General features: G+C 35.4%; 1 protein-coding gene across 3 annotated transcripts in view; it reads left to right on the forward strand.

The window, feature by feature from the left end:
* UBR3 (ubiquitin protein ligase E3 component n-recognin 3) overlaps positions 1 to 17,223 on the forward strand; it is a 234,960-nt gene that overhangs the window by 203,585 nt on the left and 14,152 nt on the right. For all 3 annotated transcript variants that reach the window (XM_039248804.1, XM_039248806.1, XM_039248805.1), the window contains exons 33-35: positions 6,229 to 6,353; positions 11,283 to 11,390; positions 11,510 to 11,635. In XM_039248804.1, coding sequence (XP_039104735.1) covers positions 6,229 to 6,353; positions 11,283 to 11,390; positions 11,510 to 11,635 — 359 coding nt within the window. The remainder of the gene's footprint in view (positions 1 to 6,228; positions 6,354 to 11,282; positions 11,391 to 11,509; positions 11,636 to 17,223) is intronic.

Consider the following 17,223-nt stretch of genomic DNA (forward strand, 5'->3'; position numbering starts at 1 on the left):
CTTCAGATTCCGTATCTCCCTCTCTCTGACATCCTCCCCCCCCCACCCCCGTTCACACTGCCTCTCTCCCTTAGAAATAAATAAAACATTTAAAAAAAATTTAAAGAACTCTAAGCTAACATTTCTATCATACCAAACTCCTACATTTCATGAAATCAGTTTTTTAAATTATTATTATTATTAAGCAGTCTTCCAGCACCATGTTCCCCCACCCTTGTTTTCTGTCCTGTGGTAGCTCTATAATACATAAAATCTCTGCCATTGTGCATGGTCTGTGTGCTTCTAATGCATTTCAAGTTAAGTATTGGTCTTCTTTTGTTCATGTTCAGGTGGTTTGATGGTGGGCTTTTGGTTTTGGTTGTTTTATTTTTTATTTTTCATTTTTCCTTTTTTAATAGTTTATTGTCAAGTTGGCTTCCATATAACACCTACTGCTCATCCCCACAAGTGCCCTCCTCCATACCCATCACCCCTCTTCCCCTCCCCCCCATACCCATCAGTCCTCAGTTTCTCCTCAACATTCAAGAGTCTCTCATGGTTTGCCTCCCTCCCTCTCCCTCCCTATTTCCCCCCTTCTTCTCCCCCACGGTCCTCCGTTAAGTTCCTCCTAATCCTCCTATACGTGCAAGCATAGGGTAACTGTCCTTCTCTGCCTGACTTATTTCGCTCAGCATAACACCCTCAAGGTCCGTCCATGTTGCTACACATGGCCAGATTTCATTCTTTCTCATTGCCATGTAGTATTCCATTGTATACATAAACCACATCTTCTTGATCCATTCATCCGTTGATGGACATTTAGGCTCTTTCCATGTTTTGGCTATTGTTGAGAGTGCTGCTATGAACATTGGGGTCCATGTACCCCTAGGCATCAGCACTCCTGTATCCCTTGGGTGCATTCCTAGCAGCACTATTGCTGGGTCATAGGGGAGCTTTATTGTTAATTTTTTGAGGAACCTCCACACTGTTTTCCAGAGGGACTGCACCAGTTTACATTCCCACCAACACTGTAGGAGGGTGCCCATTTCTCCACATCCTCGCCAGCATCTAGAGTCCTCTGATTTGCTCATTTTAGCCACTCTGACTGGTGTGAGGTGGTATCTCAGTGTGGTTTTGATTTGTATTCCCCTGATGAGGAGGGATGCTGAGCATCGTTTCATGTGTCTGTTGGCCATCTGGATGTTCTCTTTGGAAAAGAGATTGTTTTTTGGGTGTGGAGTTTGGTGAGTTCCTTATAGATTTTGTATACTAACCCTTTATCTGCTATGTCATTTGCAGCTATCTTTTCCCATTCTGTTGGTTGCCTATTAGTTTTATGGATGGTTTTGGTTGTTTTAAAAGCACGTTGTCTGAGTGTAGATACCCAATTTCCCCCTCCTTTTAAAATGCTGATAATTGGATTTGAAGGGCTTTGTTCTCTGTTGCAACCTTAAAAGATAACAACCTGTAGACCTAAAGTACATCTTATATGAGTTATTCCTTGTTTTCTTCCAAGTCTCTAAGAAACATTGATTTCACATGGTAATCATTTAGTAAATAAATATTTGTTAGACGCGTTAGTGAATGTGAGGACTTAAGCATAAGCTGTAACTTTAAACTGCCATTTGAAATATTTGAAAAATGATGATAATCAAGGCAGATAAAATAACTAAAACCAGAAATCACTACTGCTACAAGAAAAAGCTACGATTATGCTTATAGTAGCTCTTATTTCCTTAAATATGTTACTTCTTTTTGTTTTTAATGTTTATTTTGAGAGAGAGAGAGCATGCACACACAGGGGAAGGGCAGAGAGAGACAGAAAGAGAATCCCTAGCAGGCCTGAATGCAGCATAGATCCTGATGGAGGACTCCATCTCATGAACTGTGAGAGTAAAACCTGAGTTGAAATCAAGAGTTGGACACTTAAATAACTGAGCTACCCAGGCATCCCACTTCTTTTTTAACAAACAAACAAACAAATTGTGTAGTTTACAATGAGAAGAAGTTATACATGAGTGGTATAGCTAGGCAGTATTAAATGACTTCTTCATTTTGTTGTGCTTACTAGACAAATTCTATTAATTTTCATCATTCTATTGAAACAATAAATTAAGTCATGAAATGGTCTTTCCTTGACTTTGATGTTACCATCTACTTCTGATTTTCCTCCGGTCTCTTTTTCACTCATTTTCATGGCTCCTTTTTATTCACCTCCTCCTCTCACCATAATTTGGAGTTGTCCCTTAGTTCCTGTCCCTTTTTCAATTTTATCTTCTTTCCCATAGTGTCAATTCACCTATTCTCTGATGATTCCCAAATCTCTAGCTGTAGTTGACAATTCCTTGGTGAGCTCCAGACTCAAATTTCTACACATACCTCAAGCTCAACATATGCCACATTAATTCATTTTCTACGCATCCAGACTTACTCTTTTCCTCTATTTTAGTCATTCCATTTTAGTCAGTGCTACTACTGTCTACTCTTTGTTGTACAATGACAGACAACCGTCATTCTCTACCTCCAAAAAACTACCAAATCCTATCATTTTAATCATCTAAATACCTCTGTAATTTAACTCATTCTCTCTGTCATCATCATTCTTCTCTTGTTCAGGTCATCTAATTTCTCACGTATGGTACTTTTGCTATCTACTAATAGGTTGTCTTGCCTTCTAGTCTTTGCTTGTTTCAGTCCCTTTCTCCTAAGAAGCAGCCGTGAATATTTTAAAATGCAAATCTGATATTATCATTCTCATGCTTAACCTGCTTCAGTGGCTTATTAGCCAGTCTAGGTGCCTGTAGATATCAAACAAGTAATGTAAATACTAATATTAATAACAACAGATATTGGGGCAGCTGGGTAGCTCAGTTGGTTGAGCATTCGACTCCTGAGTTTGGTTCAGGTCATGATCCCAGGGTCGTGGGTTCAAGCCCTACATTGGGTTCTGTGCTGAGTGTGGAGCCTGCTTAAGATGTCTCTCTCTCTTCTTCTACCCCTCTCTCCAGCTCACGCTCTCTCTCTAAAAATAATAAGTAAATCAGATATATACTGATTGCCATTGCTAGACACTATTTTAAGCACTTAAGTATAAACCATATTTCATGTAATCCCTTTAAGGTAGATGAGATTATTATCTCCATTAAATAAAGGAGGAAATAAAGTCAGTGTATATTAGTGAAATGCTTGAGATCTGAAGAGTCAGAATTCAAATCTAGACAATTTGGCTTCATAGCCTAAATTCATTCTTAACAATAATGTTATATACTGACTACTTGTGACATAGTCTTTGGTTTGATGTAATTGGGAGTGGGAGACTGGGACAAGCTAGAGAATGCATGCTTGGCCAATAAGGACAGCTACCACTCAGTTCCAGATCATGTTGGCATGTAAAAATGTGGCCCCAGTGTCATCAGATCTTCCTGTGTTTTAAGAGTAAGGGGAATTCTTGACTTGTAGAAGAAATATCCTATTTTTAAATGTCAGTAAGTAAAAACTAAATAAGACAGAGGCAAAGCAAACCTCTCTGTAGACTGCAGATAGCCTGTAGTTCATAACCTTTCATCTTCAGCATAAAGATTGCTTTTCTTTCTTCATCTATCAAAGATCACTACTTGTATTCTAGTTATACTGGACAATTTACAATTCTTGTAAACCTTAGGCTTTTTCTGTGCCCTCATAAAAGATGTCTTCATCTGTCTGGAATCCCCCTTCCATTATCTTTCCCTGCCCCCCTGCCTTCTTTACCATGGCTTATTTCTCTTCATCATTCAAGACTTAACTTTCCTCGTTGGTATAGAAAGCTTTATTATTTTTTCTATGTCCTGCCCTTGACCTAGGTTAGTTTCTCTTCTTATTTTCTCCCAGTATACCATGTGTATGCATGTAGCCGTCTGTTTCTTTCTTCCTCTTTCTCTCTCTCTATCTGGATTTTAAGTTCTTATTGTCTTTATCCTGGCATATGTTCAGCACCTAGGTGTTAGGACATTTAGAAATCCATTTAGAGCTAGCTTATAAGCACAGAGGAAGAGCACTGATAGACTCACATAAACAACCTGTAGGAATGGAGGGTAGTCTCAGGAAATACCAGAACCAGAACTTTGGATGCTGGCATCATGGGATTCTTGTCTTTATGAATCTGCTTTATTCAGTGTTACTTTAGACAGTCTGCCACAGACCAGGAACATGACCTCTGACACTTCTAGACTCACATTTTTATACCTTTCCATTTACCTCCAGTTAGAAAAATCCCATAGCTGGCTCAGCTGTATCAAGTTCCCACCCCACGTCATCAACATGAGTAAGAGACAATGTTTGCACATGTATGCATGCACACACATACTCATTTTAAAATCAGGAAAGATTTTCCTTAGGAAGTGACTTTAAGGTGTCCCCTAAGAGTTAGCCAGGCTCTGAGGAAGGAAAGAGTGTTCAGGTTGTACAGAGACTCAGTGAAAGGATGTCAGATATTTATTTTAAAAAGATCAGTTTAGGTGTGCCTGGGTGGTTCAGTTGGTTGAGTGTCCAACTCTTGTTTTCAACTCAGGTCATGATCTTCTCGGTGGGATCAGGCCCAGTGTTGGGCTCTGTGTTGACAGAGCAGAGCCTGCTTGGGATTCTCCTTCCCTCTCTCTCTCTCTGCCCCTCCCCTGCTCACTCTTTCTCTCTCTCTCAAATAAATAAATTTTTTAAAAAAATTAAAAAGACCAATCTGGCTGTAATTAAAAAAAAAAAAATAGATTGTAGGGGGCTAAGAGGTAATGCACATACATTAACCACTGGGCAAGAAAGAGTTAACATAGAAGCCGTGGCTGTTAACTTTTGAAAGGCCTGCTTACAAGGTTGGCCCTTGACTGGCATCTGGAAACTTTGATTTTGGGTCTCTAGCACCCCCACCATCCACAGAACTGATAGGAGTGGCTCACTTCGCCTGGACTGTACAAACATTGGTTTATGCTGAACATATCTGCGTTCCTCCTGGGGGTCTAAAACTTGGTTTGTGCTTAGCAAAGTGTGCCTATGTGAACTGCCCCCAGTAAAAACCTTGGGCACTGAATTTCTTAACGAGCTTCCCTCGTATCTGTATCTCACAGTCTGTCATACCTCATTGCTGGAGGAATTAAGCATGCCCTGTGTTACAGTACTGGTAGAGAACTCTGGGTTTCATCTGGATCACACCCATTGTGCCTTTAGTTTTTGCTGATTTTACTTTGTATCTCATGCTGCAATAAATCATAGGACTATATTCTGAGTCTTGTGAGCCCTTCTGGTGAATCATCAAGCCTGAAAGTGGTCTTAGGTGGGCCCCGAACATAACTACTTAGACTGGGATTTGGGGCATAGGCAAGAAAGGATGGAAGCCTAGTCTAGGATATTAGAACTAACTCGAGATATTTTTAAAGTAGAATTGACAGTATTGGGTGACTTTTTTTCATGTGGGGAGAATGAAATAGGAAAGTATCAAGGATATCTATACGTTTCTGATTCTAACAACTGATTAAATGGCAGTATTCATTTATTAGGGGAACAGCATAATATAATAGAAAGAATACTGAATCTGCAGTAAAATCATCTATATGGATTCAAATTCATACCTGGATGTTTATTAGCTTTGTTATCAGAGGCACATAACTGAGACTTATGAGGATCAAATGAGACATTCGAGAAAATTTTCTAAGTTATTAGCTGTGTGTAAAATTAATTGTGATTTTTAAGCTACCGTTTATTAAGTACCTAATATGTGCCAAAAGCTACCAGGCATTTTATGTATTGTTACTACTGTTTTTGCATTGTTAATAGTTTCAAATTGAGTTTTAAAACTCAATTAGAGTAGATAAAATATGATATTCCTTATGAAGTTTATACAATAATAGAAGTGGATAAAGTATTGGTTTCAAACCCTGTTCTCAGACATTGTTGTTAAGTACATAATGATCAATAAGGGGATTTGCCAACATTACACAGCTATTCCAAGGTTGAGTGGCATTAGCACTCTGTTCCTCTAAAATAGAGCACACTTTACACTGTGCTAAATGCCTCTCATTTACATATTCTGTGGATGACTAAAGGAATTTTGTTTTCATAATTTCACATCAGCAAATATAATATTACCTTATAATTTCATTTTATTAGCTGAAGTGTTGAACAAGAACCAATTAACATGTTCAAGGAAAGACATATTTGTGAAATGATCTTGAGTAGAAAATGTCTAGATTCCAAAGAAATAATGATCTTCTCTTTCTCCTCTAGACCACTTCACCTGCATTGTGAAGGTGCTTTTTACCCTACTATACACACAGGCTCTGGTGGCACTTTCAGTTAAATGCAGTGAGGAAGATAGGTCAGCCTGGAAACACACAGGAGCTCTCAAAAAGGTTAGTGTCTTATCTGAATTTGTCATTTATAGTTTGGTGAATTCATGTAACTTGGGGATATGAGTGAATGAGATTAGATGTTTGAAAGGCAACATGAGTTATTAATAGTATTTCAACGGGCAATGGAGCACCTTTAGGTTAAAAAAGTTAAAAATGTTTCCTTGGACAATGAAGTCTTCTGCATCTATCCCTAAACTTTGGCTTTTTTCCCTTTTTATTTGGGCAGTTTTGTTTTGCTTTTGCTTGCAAGCCTTAAACTTAGAGAAGTTATAAAAATTGTGCCAACACAGTGAGTAAGTAATAAAATGTCTACAGACTTGCCTATTTTACTTGTCATCTTTTCTTCTCCTTCTCCTATTTGCAGTCAATCCAAAGATGGCTCTTGATTTATCACTTATAAATTTAAAAATCTTAATCTTTTTAAAATTATGCTTCTTTAAATACTAATTTTTCTGTCTTAAAAACATGTAAATTCTTACAGATTTAAAGTTCTCAAGTTAAAATTACATTCACAATTTAGAAAAACTGTGCAAGTTTAGTGAAATGTAAGTATTTTCAGTGACTAGAGAAAAAATCTGATACTATAGAACCAAAGAACTGACTAAGTGGTTTGGCTTAGAGGTAGGTAAAATAAGAAAAATACTTCACTGTGTATTTGGGGAAGTTGGTAGGAAAAAATAGTAAGTGTAGTGTTAATTGAACCTATTGATTGGTTTATAGACTCTTCAAAATGTTTGAAACCTCTTTCGAAGGTTTGTGTTACAATCATCTCTACTTAAATCATGGGACTCCTTGGTGGCTCAGTCGGTTAAATGTCCGATTCTTGATTTCAGCTCAGGCTATGATCTCCCAGTTCACCAGCTCCAGCCCCACATCAGGCTATGCATTGACAGCTTGGAACCTGCTTGGGATTCTCTCCCCCTACCCCTCGCCTCTCCCCCACTTGTGCTCTTTCCCTCTCTCAAAATAAATAAACATTTAAAAAATCATATCTACTCATATCAAAGGAAAGAAAATCAATTATAAGTACATGAAATGTATTCAATATAATCTTTACTTTTATTACTAGTTTACTTCCAAACCATGATTATATGTAACAAATTTTAATATAGTATCATCACCAAGCTCATAATGTCTTAATTAGGGATATTAGTTGGCCACTGATGCTGACTACTAGGCTGAGCTCCTGACACTAAAAAGAGCTATTACTTTTTTGGTCAAGACATAAAACTTCCCAAACCTTAGCTTTCTCAAGCTAAGATTGGAACATATAATTTATAAGAGCTCCTTTATTTTAAAATTCTATTATTCTAAATTCTCAAAATGGATTCATCTTTTCCTTCAGTGATTTTTCCTCCTTCTTCCTGGTTCATTCTTGGATAATTTTGCTTTCTGCGATTATCTTTCTTTTTTCTAAATATTCTTTAAATGTCTCTGTACTGTAATCTGATATTTGCATTGTTAGTATTCAAATCAGGTATATTAGGTTTCTGTGCTGTGTCATTGTTTAAATATATTTTCTTAATAAGCTGTCTAATCATGAAACAGTACACATTTAAAACATTTTCTGATATAATTCGGGTCTAAATCTATTCATCTGATTGTTTGCTAAAATGAGACCTAATTACGGAAAATCCGGCAATTGTAAATCTATGATGGAACTAACTTAGGTAACTGTCCTATCAATTTTCTTTCTCAGTTTAATAATTGTTAGCTATTTAAAAAATAGTTAATGAAACATTTAATGTAAGGCATATTCTTATCAGAACATAAATTTAGAAGTTTATAGCCATATAAATTGCTTTTAGTGTATGAAAACAAAAAAATATGGTATTCTGTTGGTTAGTTTGCCACATGTTACTAGTTTTTTCTGTGACAGCTAAACATTTAGGCACACAGTGGATTGTAAATAGTAGCAAAAACAATATTTACAAGTAATGAAATACATCGTTGTGATTTCTAACTATTCTATGTCATTCATTCTTCTTTATTTCCTTCTTCCTTTCCTTCCTCCTCTTTCCCCGCCTTATTTCCTGTCGTCATTGAGTCTCATGTATTCATTCTATCCCTCTATTTTCTTATCCTCAAGTATTGATAATTCCAGTGAAAAGAGATTTTTGCCAGCTTTAATCTGGCCTAGGACAATAAAAATGTAGGTACTATGTATGTATTTTTAAAGGAATATTAGAGTCAATTTGATAATGAGGTTAAAATGTGCTGGAAAAATCATTATTACAGTTAGTATAAATTGTGTTCTTTTGGTTAGTAGAATTTCTGTTAAAAGATTCTTTATAACAGGATTTCATACTCTAAGGTCCTTTTGCGTTGTTTTGTTTTGTTTTGCTGGGGAGTAGAACAATAGCATCCAACATATATCCAAAGGGTCTGTCACCCCCAAAATTTGAAGAACTACTATAATTTAAACAAAGCATCTGCCCAAACATAACTGTTGGATTTCTCAACTCTTGATCTTTCTCTTTAATTAACTACATACCTTTGCCACCTCTCCCATTGGATTCCTTTGATCTGATTCAAGACCTTTCATCCATGGTCTCAGAAATCCTCTTTTTAAGCTTTACAAATCTATTTATAAATTCACATATTGCCTAAATAAAAATGTATTTTTCTAAGACTTCTGTATGAAATAAAACTATTCTCTTATCTAATAATCTTCTGATCAGAAGAATTCTTAATACAGAATAGTGAATAGTACATTATATTTAACTTTCTGATCTGATATAGTACCTGCCATGTATAAAAAAAGTTCTTAAAATATATTTGATAATAGTGTCTTCAAAGCTGATTATCACTCGGTAACTCACTTGGATAATCTGAACATCATTTCTTATTATTGGAGGGTATTTTTCTCCATAAGTTAGAAAGTATTATGACTTGAAACAACTTTCCTGTTGTTATATATCCTGTATATCTTTTACTCAAGAATATATTGAATTTAGGAAGATTTTAGGCTGAACTGTATATTTCCATAAGCTTTAATATGTCACATTGATTAATAAACAGCAAAATCATGGTAATATTTCCTCTTGAGTCTTCTACATTTTGAGTTTAAGTGAACTCTGTTTAAAAACTGCTCTGATTAAATTCAAATTTTTTCAAGTTTTTATTTAAATTCTACTTATTTAGCATATAGGGTAATATTGGATTCAGGAGTAGAATTTAGTGATTCATCACTTATATATAATACCCAGTGCTCATCACAAGTGCCCTTCTTAATACCCGTCACCCATTTAAATATAACGTGTTGCTGTTTTGGTATTTAATGGGATATTGATTCTTGTGAATTATATGTAACCTATAGGTCATCGTATTTGGCAGGTGATCATCCTCTTGATTAATTAGGCAAGAGTGGGGCAGGTCACATGATTTAAAGAGTGCACTTGTAGAGTCAGAACTGTTTCTGTAGTTTAAAATCAGGACATGAGAACACTACATGGGTGAATGATATGAAAAAGAAGCAGAGGAATCATTTAAAGATAATGCAAAGAATTGATTATCAAAAGAGGTACATCTAGGCAAGTTCCAAGATCAAAAATTCCAACAGTACCAAAATAGTTTCTATTAACTAGGCAGCAAGTATTTATTGCTCAAATTTTTGTTCTGCAAACAGATACATATAAAATACAAAGCATAGTTACTGATATTTTGGAATTTACTGTCGACGTGAAGAGAGCACAATAACACAGGAGAAGGCTAAGTATCATCAAATAACAAATTCTGTAGTTCAGACTATTAGTGATTATCAGATGGCCAGGATAAACATATATATCCCATAGTGTTTAATCTTATATATTACTATGTAAAAAGTAATCAGTAGAATAAATAACATCATAGCAAAGTTATTACTGTAGCCCATTTTACGCTTTAATTTGTAACAACCTCTACTATCTCAGTGAATATAAAAAGAGAAACATTTATATAAAAACTTACAAATTTGAATTTATAGGTAGCCATTGTTTTTCCTTTCTTATAAAAATACAGCATCATTAAGCTTAATTGATTTGTAAACTGTTATTTAATGTATCTGGACATTCTTTATTTAACATATTGTCCTGTGGTGCCTGGATGGCTCAACCTGGATGGTTGAGTGTTTAACTCTTGATTTCAGCTCAGGTCATAATGTCACCGTTGTGCGATCAAGCCCCACATCGGGCTCTGCACTGAGCAGAACCTGCTTGGGATTCTCTCTCTCCCTCTCCTCTCCTACTGCCCTCCTTGCACTGTCTCTCAAAATAAATAAATAAACTTTAAAAAAAAGTCCTATTTTGTTTTTACATTAAATTTTTTAAACAAATCTAATTCAAGGAATTTGAGGGAAATTGTAAAAGAAAAAGTTTTATTCTGTGTTATTTCATGTGTATGATTTTACATCATAATGAGTGTGTATACATATATGCTTCTTCTGGCTTTTTTCATATCGTAAGTATTTTTCATACAGCTCAAACTATCATGTAATATTTGCTGCTTATAAAATACTCTGTCGAGTTGATAGCGAATAATTTAGGTAACTGCTTCACTTTTGTTGGTCATTTCTAGTTTTTCAGTACTGTAGTGTTACAGTGAATGTCTTGAGGATTTAGTTATTTCTTTTCTTTTAGATTGTTTTCCTAGGAAGAATTTACAGGAGTGGGAATTACTGAGTCAAAATATATGATTTACATATGTTTGTTTACTCATTCATTATGTAATTTACGCCTGTCTTTTAAAGAAGTATTGGAATAGTTTCAGTCACATACCCAGTTTCCTTGTGAATCCAGAGGTGTGCTGTTGTACATAGACTGAGGAATTGAGGTCTACATGTGTGAAAAATCATGTAGTCATAATTATACCTCTGCTTATTAAGTCTTCTTTCCAATGTAATTTTTTTGTAATTTTCAGTGACTGATGGAACTAATTTTTCATTTCTTCCAGAATGCATGTGATGCAGAAAAATCTTATGAAGTGTTACTGAGCTTTGTGATAAGTGAACTATCTAAAGGAAAGTTATACCATGAAGAAGGAACTCAGGAATGTGCAATGGTATGCTCCAGATGTATGATTATTTGTTAAAAATTCAGATTTTGTTGCCATTATGAATATAATTTTGAACCTGTACCTATTATGGAATGAATTGTTTAGATTCTCTTTTTTGACTTTAGGTTAGCCCTATTGCTTGGTCTCCTGAATCCATGGAAAAATACTTACAGGACTTCTGCTTACCTTTCCTCAGAATCACCAGCCTTCTTCAGCACCACCTTTTTGGGGAAGATTTACCTAGCTGCCAGGTATAATTTGAGATAGTATTTATATGCAGGAGACTCTTGCAAGTTTATGTTAGTCTAACTCAAAATGAATAAATATTTAGAACATTTACTGTTAATGTTATTTTTTGTATTCGCTAGCATCCACTCATTTTTATGATATTACTAATATTTGATATTTGAGCATTTTGGTAGAGATCAATGATAAAAAATGCCCAATACTTGAATAGGATTATAGTATTCATATTGATATATCTAACATTATTTTTCCCATATTGATATATTAATCACTGATCATCATCTGCTTTTCTATCCTTTTAAAAGTTATGTCAATCAGAAAGCTGGTTGTCTGAAGACATGATGGCATTTATATAACTTTAGGACAGGACAATATTCCGTTTGTAGCCAGTTAAATTAAAAATTTGGATATGTGTTGGGGCGCCTGGGTGGCTTAGTCGGTTAAGCGTCCGACTTTCGCTCAGGTCATGATCTCGCGGTTCGTGGGTTCAAGCCTCGCGTCGGGCTCTGTGCTGACTGCCAGCTCAGAGCCTGGAGCCTCTTTCAGTCTGTGACTCCCTCTCTCTCTGACCCTCCCCTGCTCACGCTGTCTCTCTCTCCTAGAAATAAATAAAAAACATTAAAAAAAATTAAAAAAAAAATTTGGATATGTGAATTATCATTGGTTTAGTCTATTTCATAAAACTCTGTGTTGATGTGAGTAGGCAAGACAGTGACAGAATGGGGAACTAGAAGGTAAGTAAACTGAACTGTGTTTATAGGATTATAATCCTGACATTATCTACCATCTGTTTTCAGGGAATTTGATATGGGAATGAAGACATTTATCATATATATGGTCTTTGAAGCCTTCAGTATATCAGAATTAAGCATTTGATTGTTCTTTGTCTCTTAAGTGATTGACCATTGCATTAAGTAGTTTGGATTCTTTGTTTTTTATCAAGTGATTAAAGACAGACTCTATACATTTGTCTTTAAAACATTTAGGGCATTGAATAAATTAAAACTGTTCATTAGATTTTCTTTCATAGTTTTTTATTTTTAAATTTCAACTTAAAAGTATTTTCTTCTGTCATGCAGTAGTTCCTCCTTATCCATGGGGAATATGTTCTAAGATTCCTAATGTATCCCTGCAACTGGGGGTAGTGCTGAACCCTACATACATATATATTATGTCCGTATATATGTATGTACTCTATATACATATATATTATATACGGACATAATATATATGTATATATATTATGTTTTTTTCTGTACATAACCATCTATGATTAAGTTTTATTTTATAAATTAGACACAGTAAAAGATTAACAATAACTAATAATTAAAACCGTATACTATAATAAAAGTTACGTGAATGCTGTCTCTCTCTTAAAATACCTTAACTGTACTCACCCTTCTTGTGATGATGTGAGATGACAAAATGCGAACATGATGAGATAAAGTGAAGTGAATGATATGTAGGCATTGTGACAGAGTGTTAAGTTACTATTGAAGATGGGTCATCTGTTTCTGAACCACAGTTGACCACCAGTAACTTAACCGTAGAAAGCAAAACTGATAAGGGGGGACTACTGTATGAGCATCTTTAAGCATGCAGAAGATTGATTTTAAAAAATGCTTCTTCATTAATTTTTCTTTCTTCACGTTTTTTAAATTTTTAAATGTTTTTTATTTTTTTCTGAGAGAGAGAGAGATAGCAGGAGCAGGGGTGGGTCAGAGAGAGAGGGAGACACAGAATCTGAAGCAGGCTTCAGGCTCTGAGCTGTCAGCACAGAGCCTGACGAGGGGCTTGAACCCACGAACTGTGAGATCATGACCTGAGCCAAAGTCTGTCACTTAACTGACTGAGCCACCCAGGCGCCCCCTTTCTTCACATTTAAAGGCCATAACCTGTAGTTCTTTGTATGCGTATTGCCTAATGGTTTATTTTATCATTTGTTTTTGTTGGAAGGTATTTTTCTCCCATAAGTTGTAAATTATCTGGAAGCAGTCACTCTTGAACTGGTCATTGAAAGTTGGCTGGGGGTTGGGTGTACAGTGATGACTATAGTAGAGCACCAGTCATGTGCTTAAAACAGGGAAGAAATGCATCAATTAGGCATGAAAAGGAACAATGCTACTTAGGGTTAGAAACAGATTAAGGGGAAGTTGTAGTGGATCTTGAATTTTACACGAAGAAATTTGGACCATTGAATGATTTTGGACAAAAATGTGACATGATTTAAATTTTATTTCAGGATAAAATTCCACAGATCTGAGGGTGTGCGGAATGGAGGGACTGGGAACTGAAAAGCTAGTTGGGGAAGGGCATAGTAGAAATAGAAGAAGATAGGGAGCAATTAAAGATTACAGAGATGGAATAGGATGGTCAGGATGTGACAGCTAGTTGAACATGTGGGAGTCAAGAGAGAAGAGTCACACTCTACATGGGTTTTGGGCCTTGGAGACTTGAACCTTTCTGGTTCAGTTAAAAGAAGGATGAAGTATGGAACAAGTCTCTGGGAAGTGAATGAAAGCATTTGGTATATATTCAAGTTGAGGGGTTGGTTGGATATGGATATATTCAACAAGTGAGAAAAGTTAGATTACAACTTTAGATAGAAATTTGTCCTCTTTTTGTTTAGATTTCTGTCATCTGTGTAATCTAACTTTTGTAGATTTCACATTATTTCTGTGACTTTCATTTAGAGTAATTTTTCTGGTTAGCAGTATATTCTCATAAATACTTTTATAATGAATTTGTAAATTTTCTTCCAATATCCTACAAGATGTTAGATGAAAATTGCTTTGAATATGTAGTTTTAAGACATTGAACTTAGTTTATATGTCTATTCATTCAGGTCTTCTTTAATACTTTTCATAAAATTTTTAAATTGTTATTTTTTTTATGTTTATTTTATTTCTGAGAGAGAGAGAGGCAAGAGAGCACAAGCTGGGGAGAGGCAGAGAGAGCAGGGGACAGAGGATCTGAAGCAGGCTCGGTGCTGAAAGCAGCAAGCCTGACATGGGGCTTGAACTCATGAACTGCAAGATCATGACCTGAGCTGAAGTCAGATGCTCAACTTACTGAGCTACCTGGGCACCCCTAAAATTGTCATCTTAAAGTCTGGAGCATTCTTCATAAAGTGAATCCTAGAGGCTTTACAGTTTTAGTTTCTATCTAAATGATGTGTTACTTCTATGACACTCTGATTACTTCTTGCTGGCATAGAATAATACTATTGAGTTTGGTGTGTTCTTGTGAATTGTCACTTGCTGAATTTGCTTATTAATTCTAATAGTTTGCCTGTTAATTCTTTTAGGTATTTTATGTAATTGTGATCATATCATCTGAAACTAATGATAATGTTGCTTTCCTTCAAATCTTTATTTTTCTATTATTGTCTTAATACATGTCTAGTTAGTATTTTGAACAGTGGAAGTAATAAGCAGCATCCTTATTTGTACTCTATCCTAAGAGAATTCTTTTAAAGTTTCCTGTTCATTTTCTTTTGTTTGTTTTTATTATTATTACTATTATTATAAATGGGATAATTTAAAATTATATTTTCTAATATGTTGCTAAAATGTAGAAATCCAGTTGGAATTTTTGAACATTAATTGTCTACATTTAGCTACCTTGCTAATAAATTCTACGATTATTTGTAATAGCCAGGAGATTCTGGAATTTAACAATACATGTAAAAAAATTTTGGGGGCACCTGGGTGCCTCGGTTGAGCGTCCGACCTCGGCTCAGGTCACGGTTTGTGGGTTCGGACCCCGTGTCAGGCTCAGTGCTGACAGCTCAGAGCCTGGAGCCTGTTTCAGATTCTGTATCTCCCTCTCTCTCTCTGACCCTCCCCTGCTCATGCTGTCTCTCTCTCCTCTCTCAGAAATAAATAACATTAAAAATGTTTTTAAATTTTTTTAACATTTTGGTAAGCATGAGAATTCATCAAGAATGGCACCTAGTACGTATTCCAACACAACATTCTGCTCTCCACAGTGATCTGTAGACTTCTTAATTTGGTTAAATGTCTTAATCTAACACTATTTCTACCGCCATAAGAAGGCTAATTATAGTCACCTATATGGTTCTCCTATATTTTCTCCTACTTAAATGCAACCTCTCTCATTTATCCTCTAACTCTGGAATTCTTACAGAGGGACTTCAGGTAATTTTTGAATTCCATAACGGTGCCTTTAAAATGTTTGTATATATGTATTTTTCTTAGAAGAAAATGGTTATCAGACTCTCCTAGGGGACCATGATTACCACCACCATCCCACATTTGAAACTCAGTGCTCTAATATATTTCCTTTAATTCTTTTTTCTTTCTTCTGTCAAAAATAGCTTTGCCATGAATAATTATAATGATAGCTAGCATTTATTGTATACCAACTGCATGCTAAGTGCTGTTACTTGCTTTGCATTTAACTTCATTTAAATTTCACCACAATCTGAGGTGGCTGTTATAATCCTCACTTTGCAGACAAGTAAACAGGCACAGAGAGCTGAATGACCCTCTCAGGACTCACAGCTAGTATTTAAAGAAGCCAGGATTTGAACACAGTCTGTTTGCATGCCAAATCTAAACTATTACTGTCTGAACTGTGCCACTGCTTGCTACACAAAACTTTTTTTTTGAGGCATACAGTTTTCTTCTAATATTCAGTCTGTAAAAACTGCTATAATATTGCATATTGTACTCTGTTTGAATCTCAGTACAATTGTAAATACTTCACCTATATATGTCTCTTGTAGTACAATAATAGGATGATCAATTTATTGATAGCTGAATAGATATACAGAAATAGCAAAAATTGAAAACATCTCTAGTACCCATCAATGGGAATCTGGTTAAATAAATTGTGGTTTATTCATACAATGGAATACTCTTCAGAAAAGAATAGAAAGTCTTTTATGTATTAATATGGAAAAATCTCAAAAGTGTTTTAAGTAAACAAAGGCAAAGTATGCTTATATTAAATGCAGTAGGGGAAAATAGTGGTAAAAAAGATTTCATTCTTTTTTATGGCTGAGTAATACTTCATTGTACCTATATACCACATCTTCTTTATCCATTCATCTATCAGTGAACATGAGCTCCTTTTGTAATCTGGCTATTGTTGATAATGCTGCTGTCAACATTGGGGGTGCATGTGCCCCTTCGAATTTGTATTTTTGTATCCATTTGGGTAAATATCTAGTAGTGTAATTGTGGGTCGTAGGGTAGTTCTGTTTTTAACTTTCTGAGGAAAGTTTTCCAGAGTGGCTGCATCAGTTTGCATTCCCACCAACAGTGTAAGAGGGCTTTCCTTTTTCCGCATCCTCGCCAACATCTGTTATTTCCTATGTTGTTAGTTTTAGCCATTCTGACAGGAGTGAGGTGGTATCTCATCATGGTTTTGATTTGTATTTCCCTGATCATGAGTGATATTGAGCATCTTTCATGCATCTGTTAGCCATTCTGTTTGCCTTCATTGGGAAAGTGTCTATTCATGTCTTCTGCCCATTTCTTGACTGGATTATTTGTTTTTGGCTATCGAATTTGATAAATTCTTTATAGATTTTGGATACTAACCCTTTATCAGATAATGTTGTTTG

The sequence above is a fragment of the Hyaena hyaena genome, unplaced genomic scaffold, assembly GCF_003009895.1.
Source record: "Hyaena hyaena isolate Hyena2069 unplaced genomic scaffold, ASM300989v1 scaffold_317, whole genome shotgun sequence".
In the NCBI taxonomy this organism is placed as follows: Eukaryota; Metazoa; Chordata; class Mammalia; order Carnivora; family Hyaenidae; genus Hyaena; species Hyaena hyaena.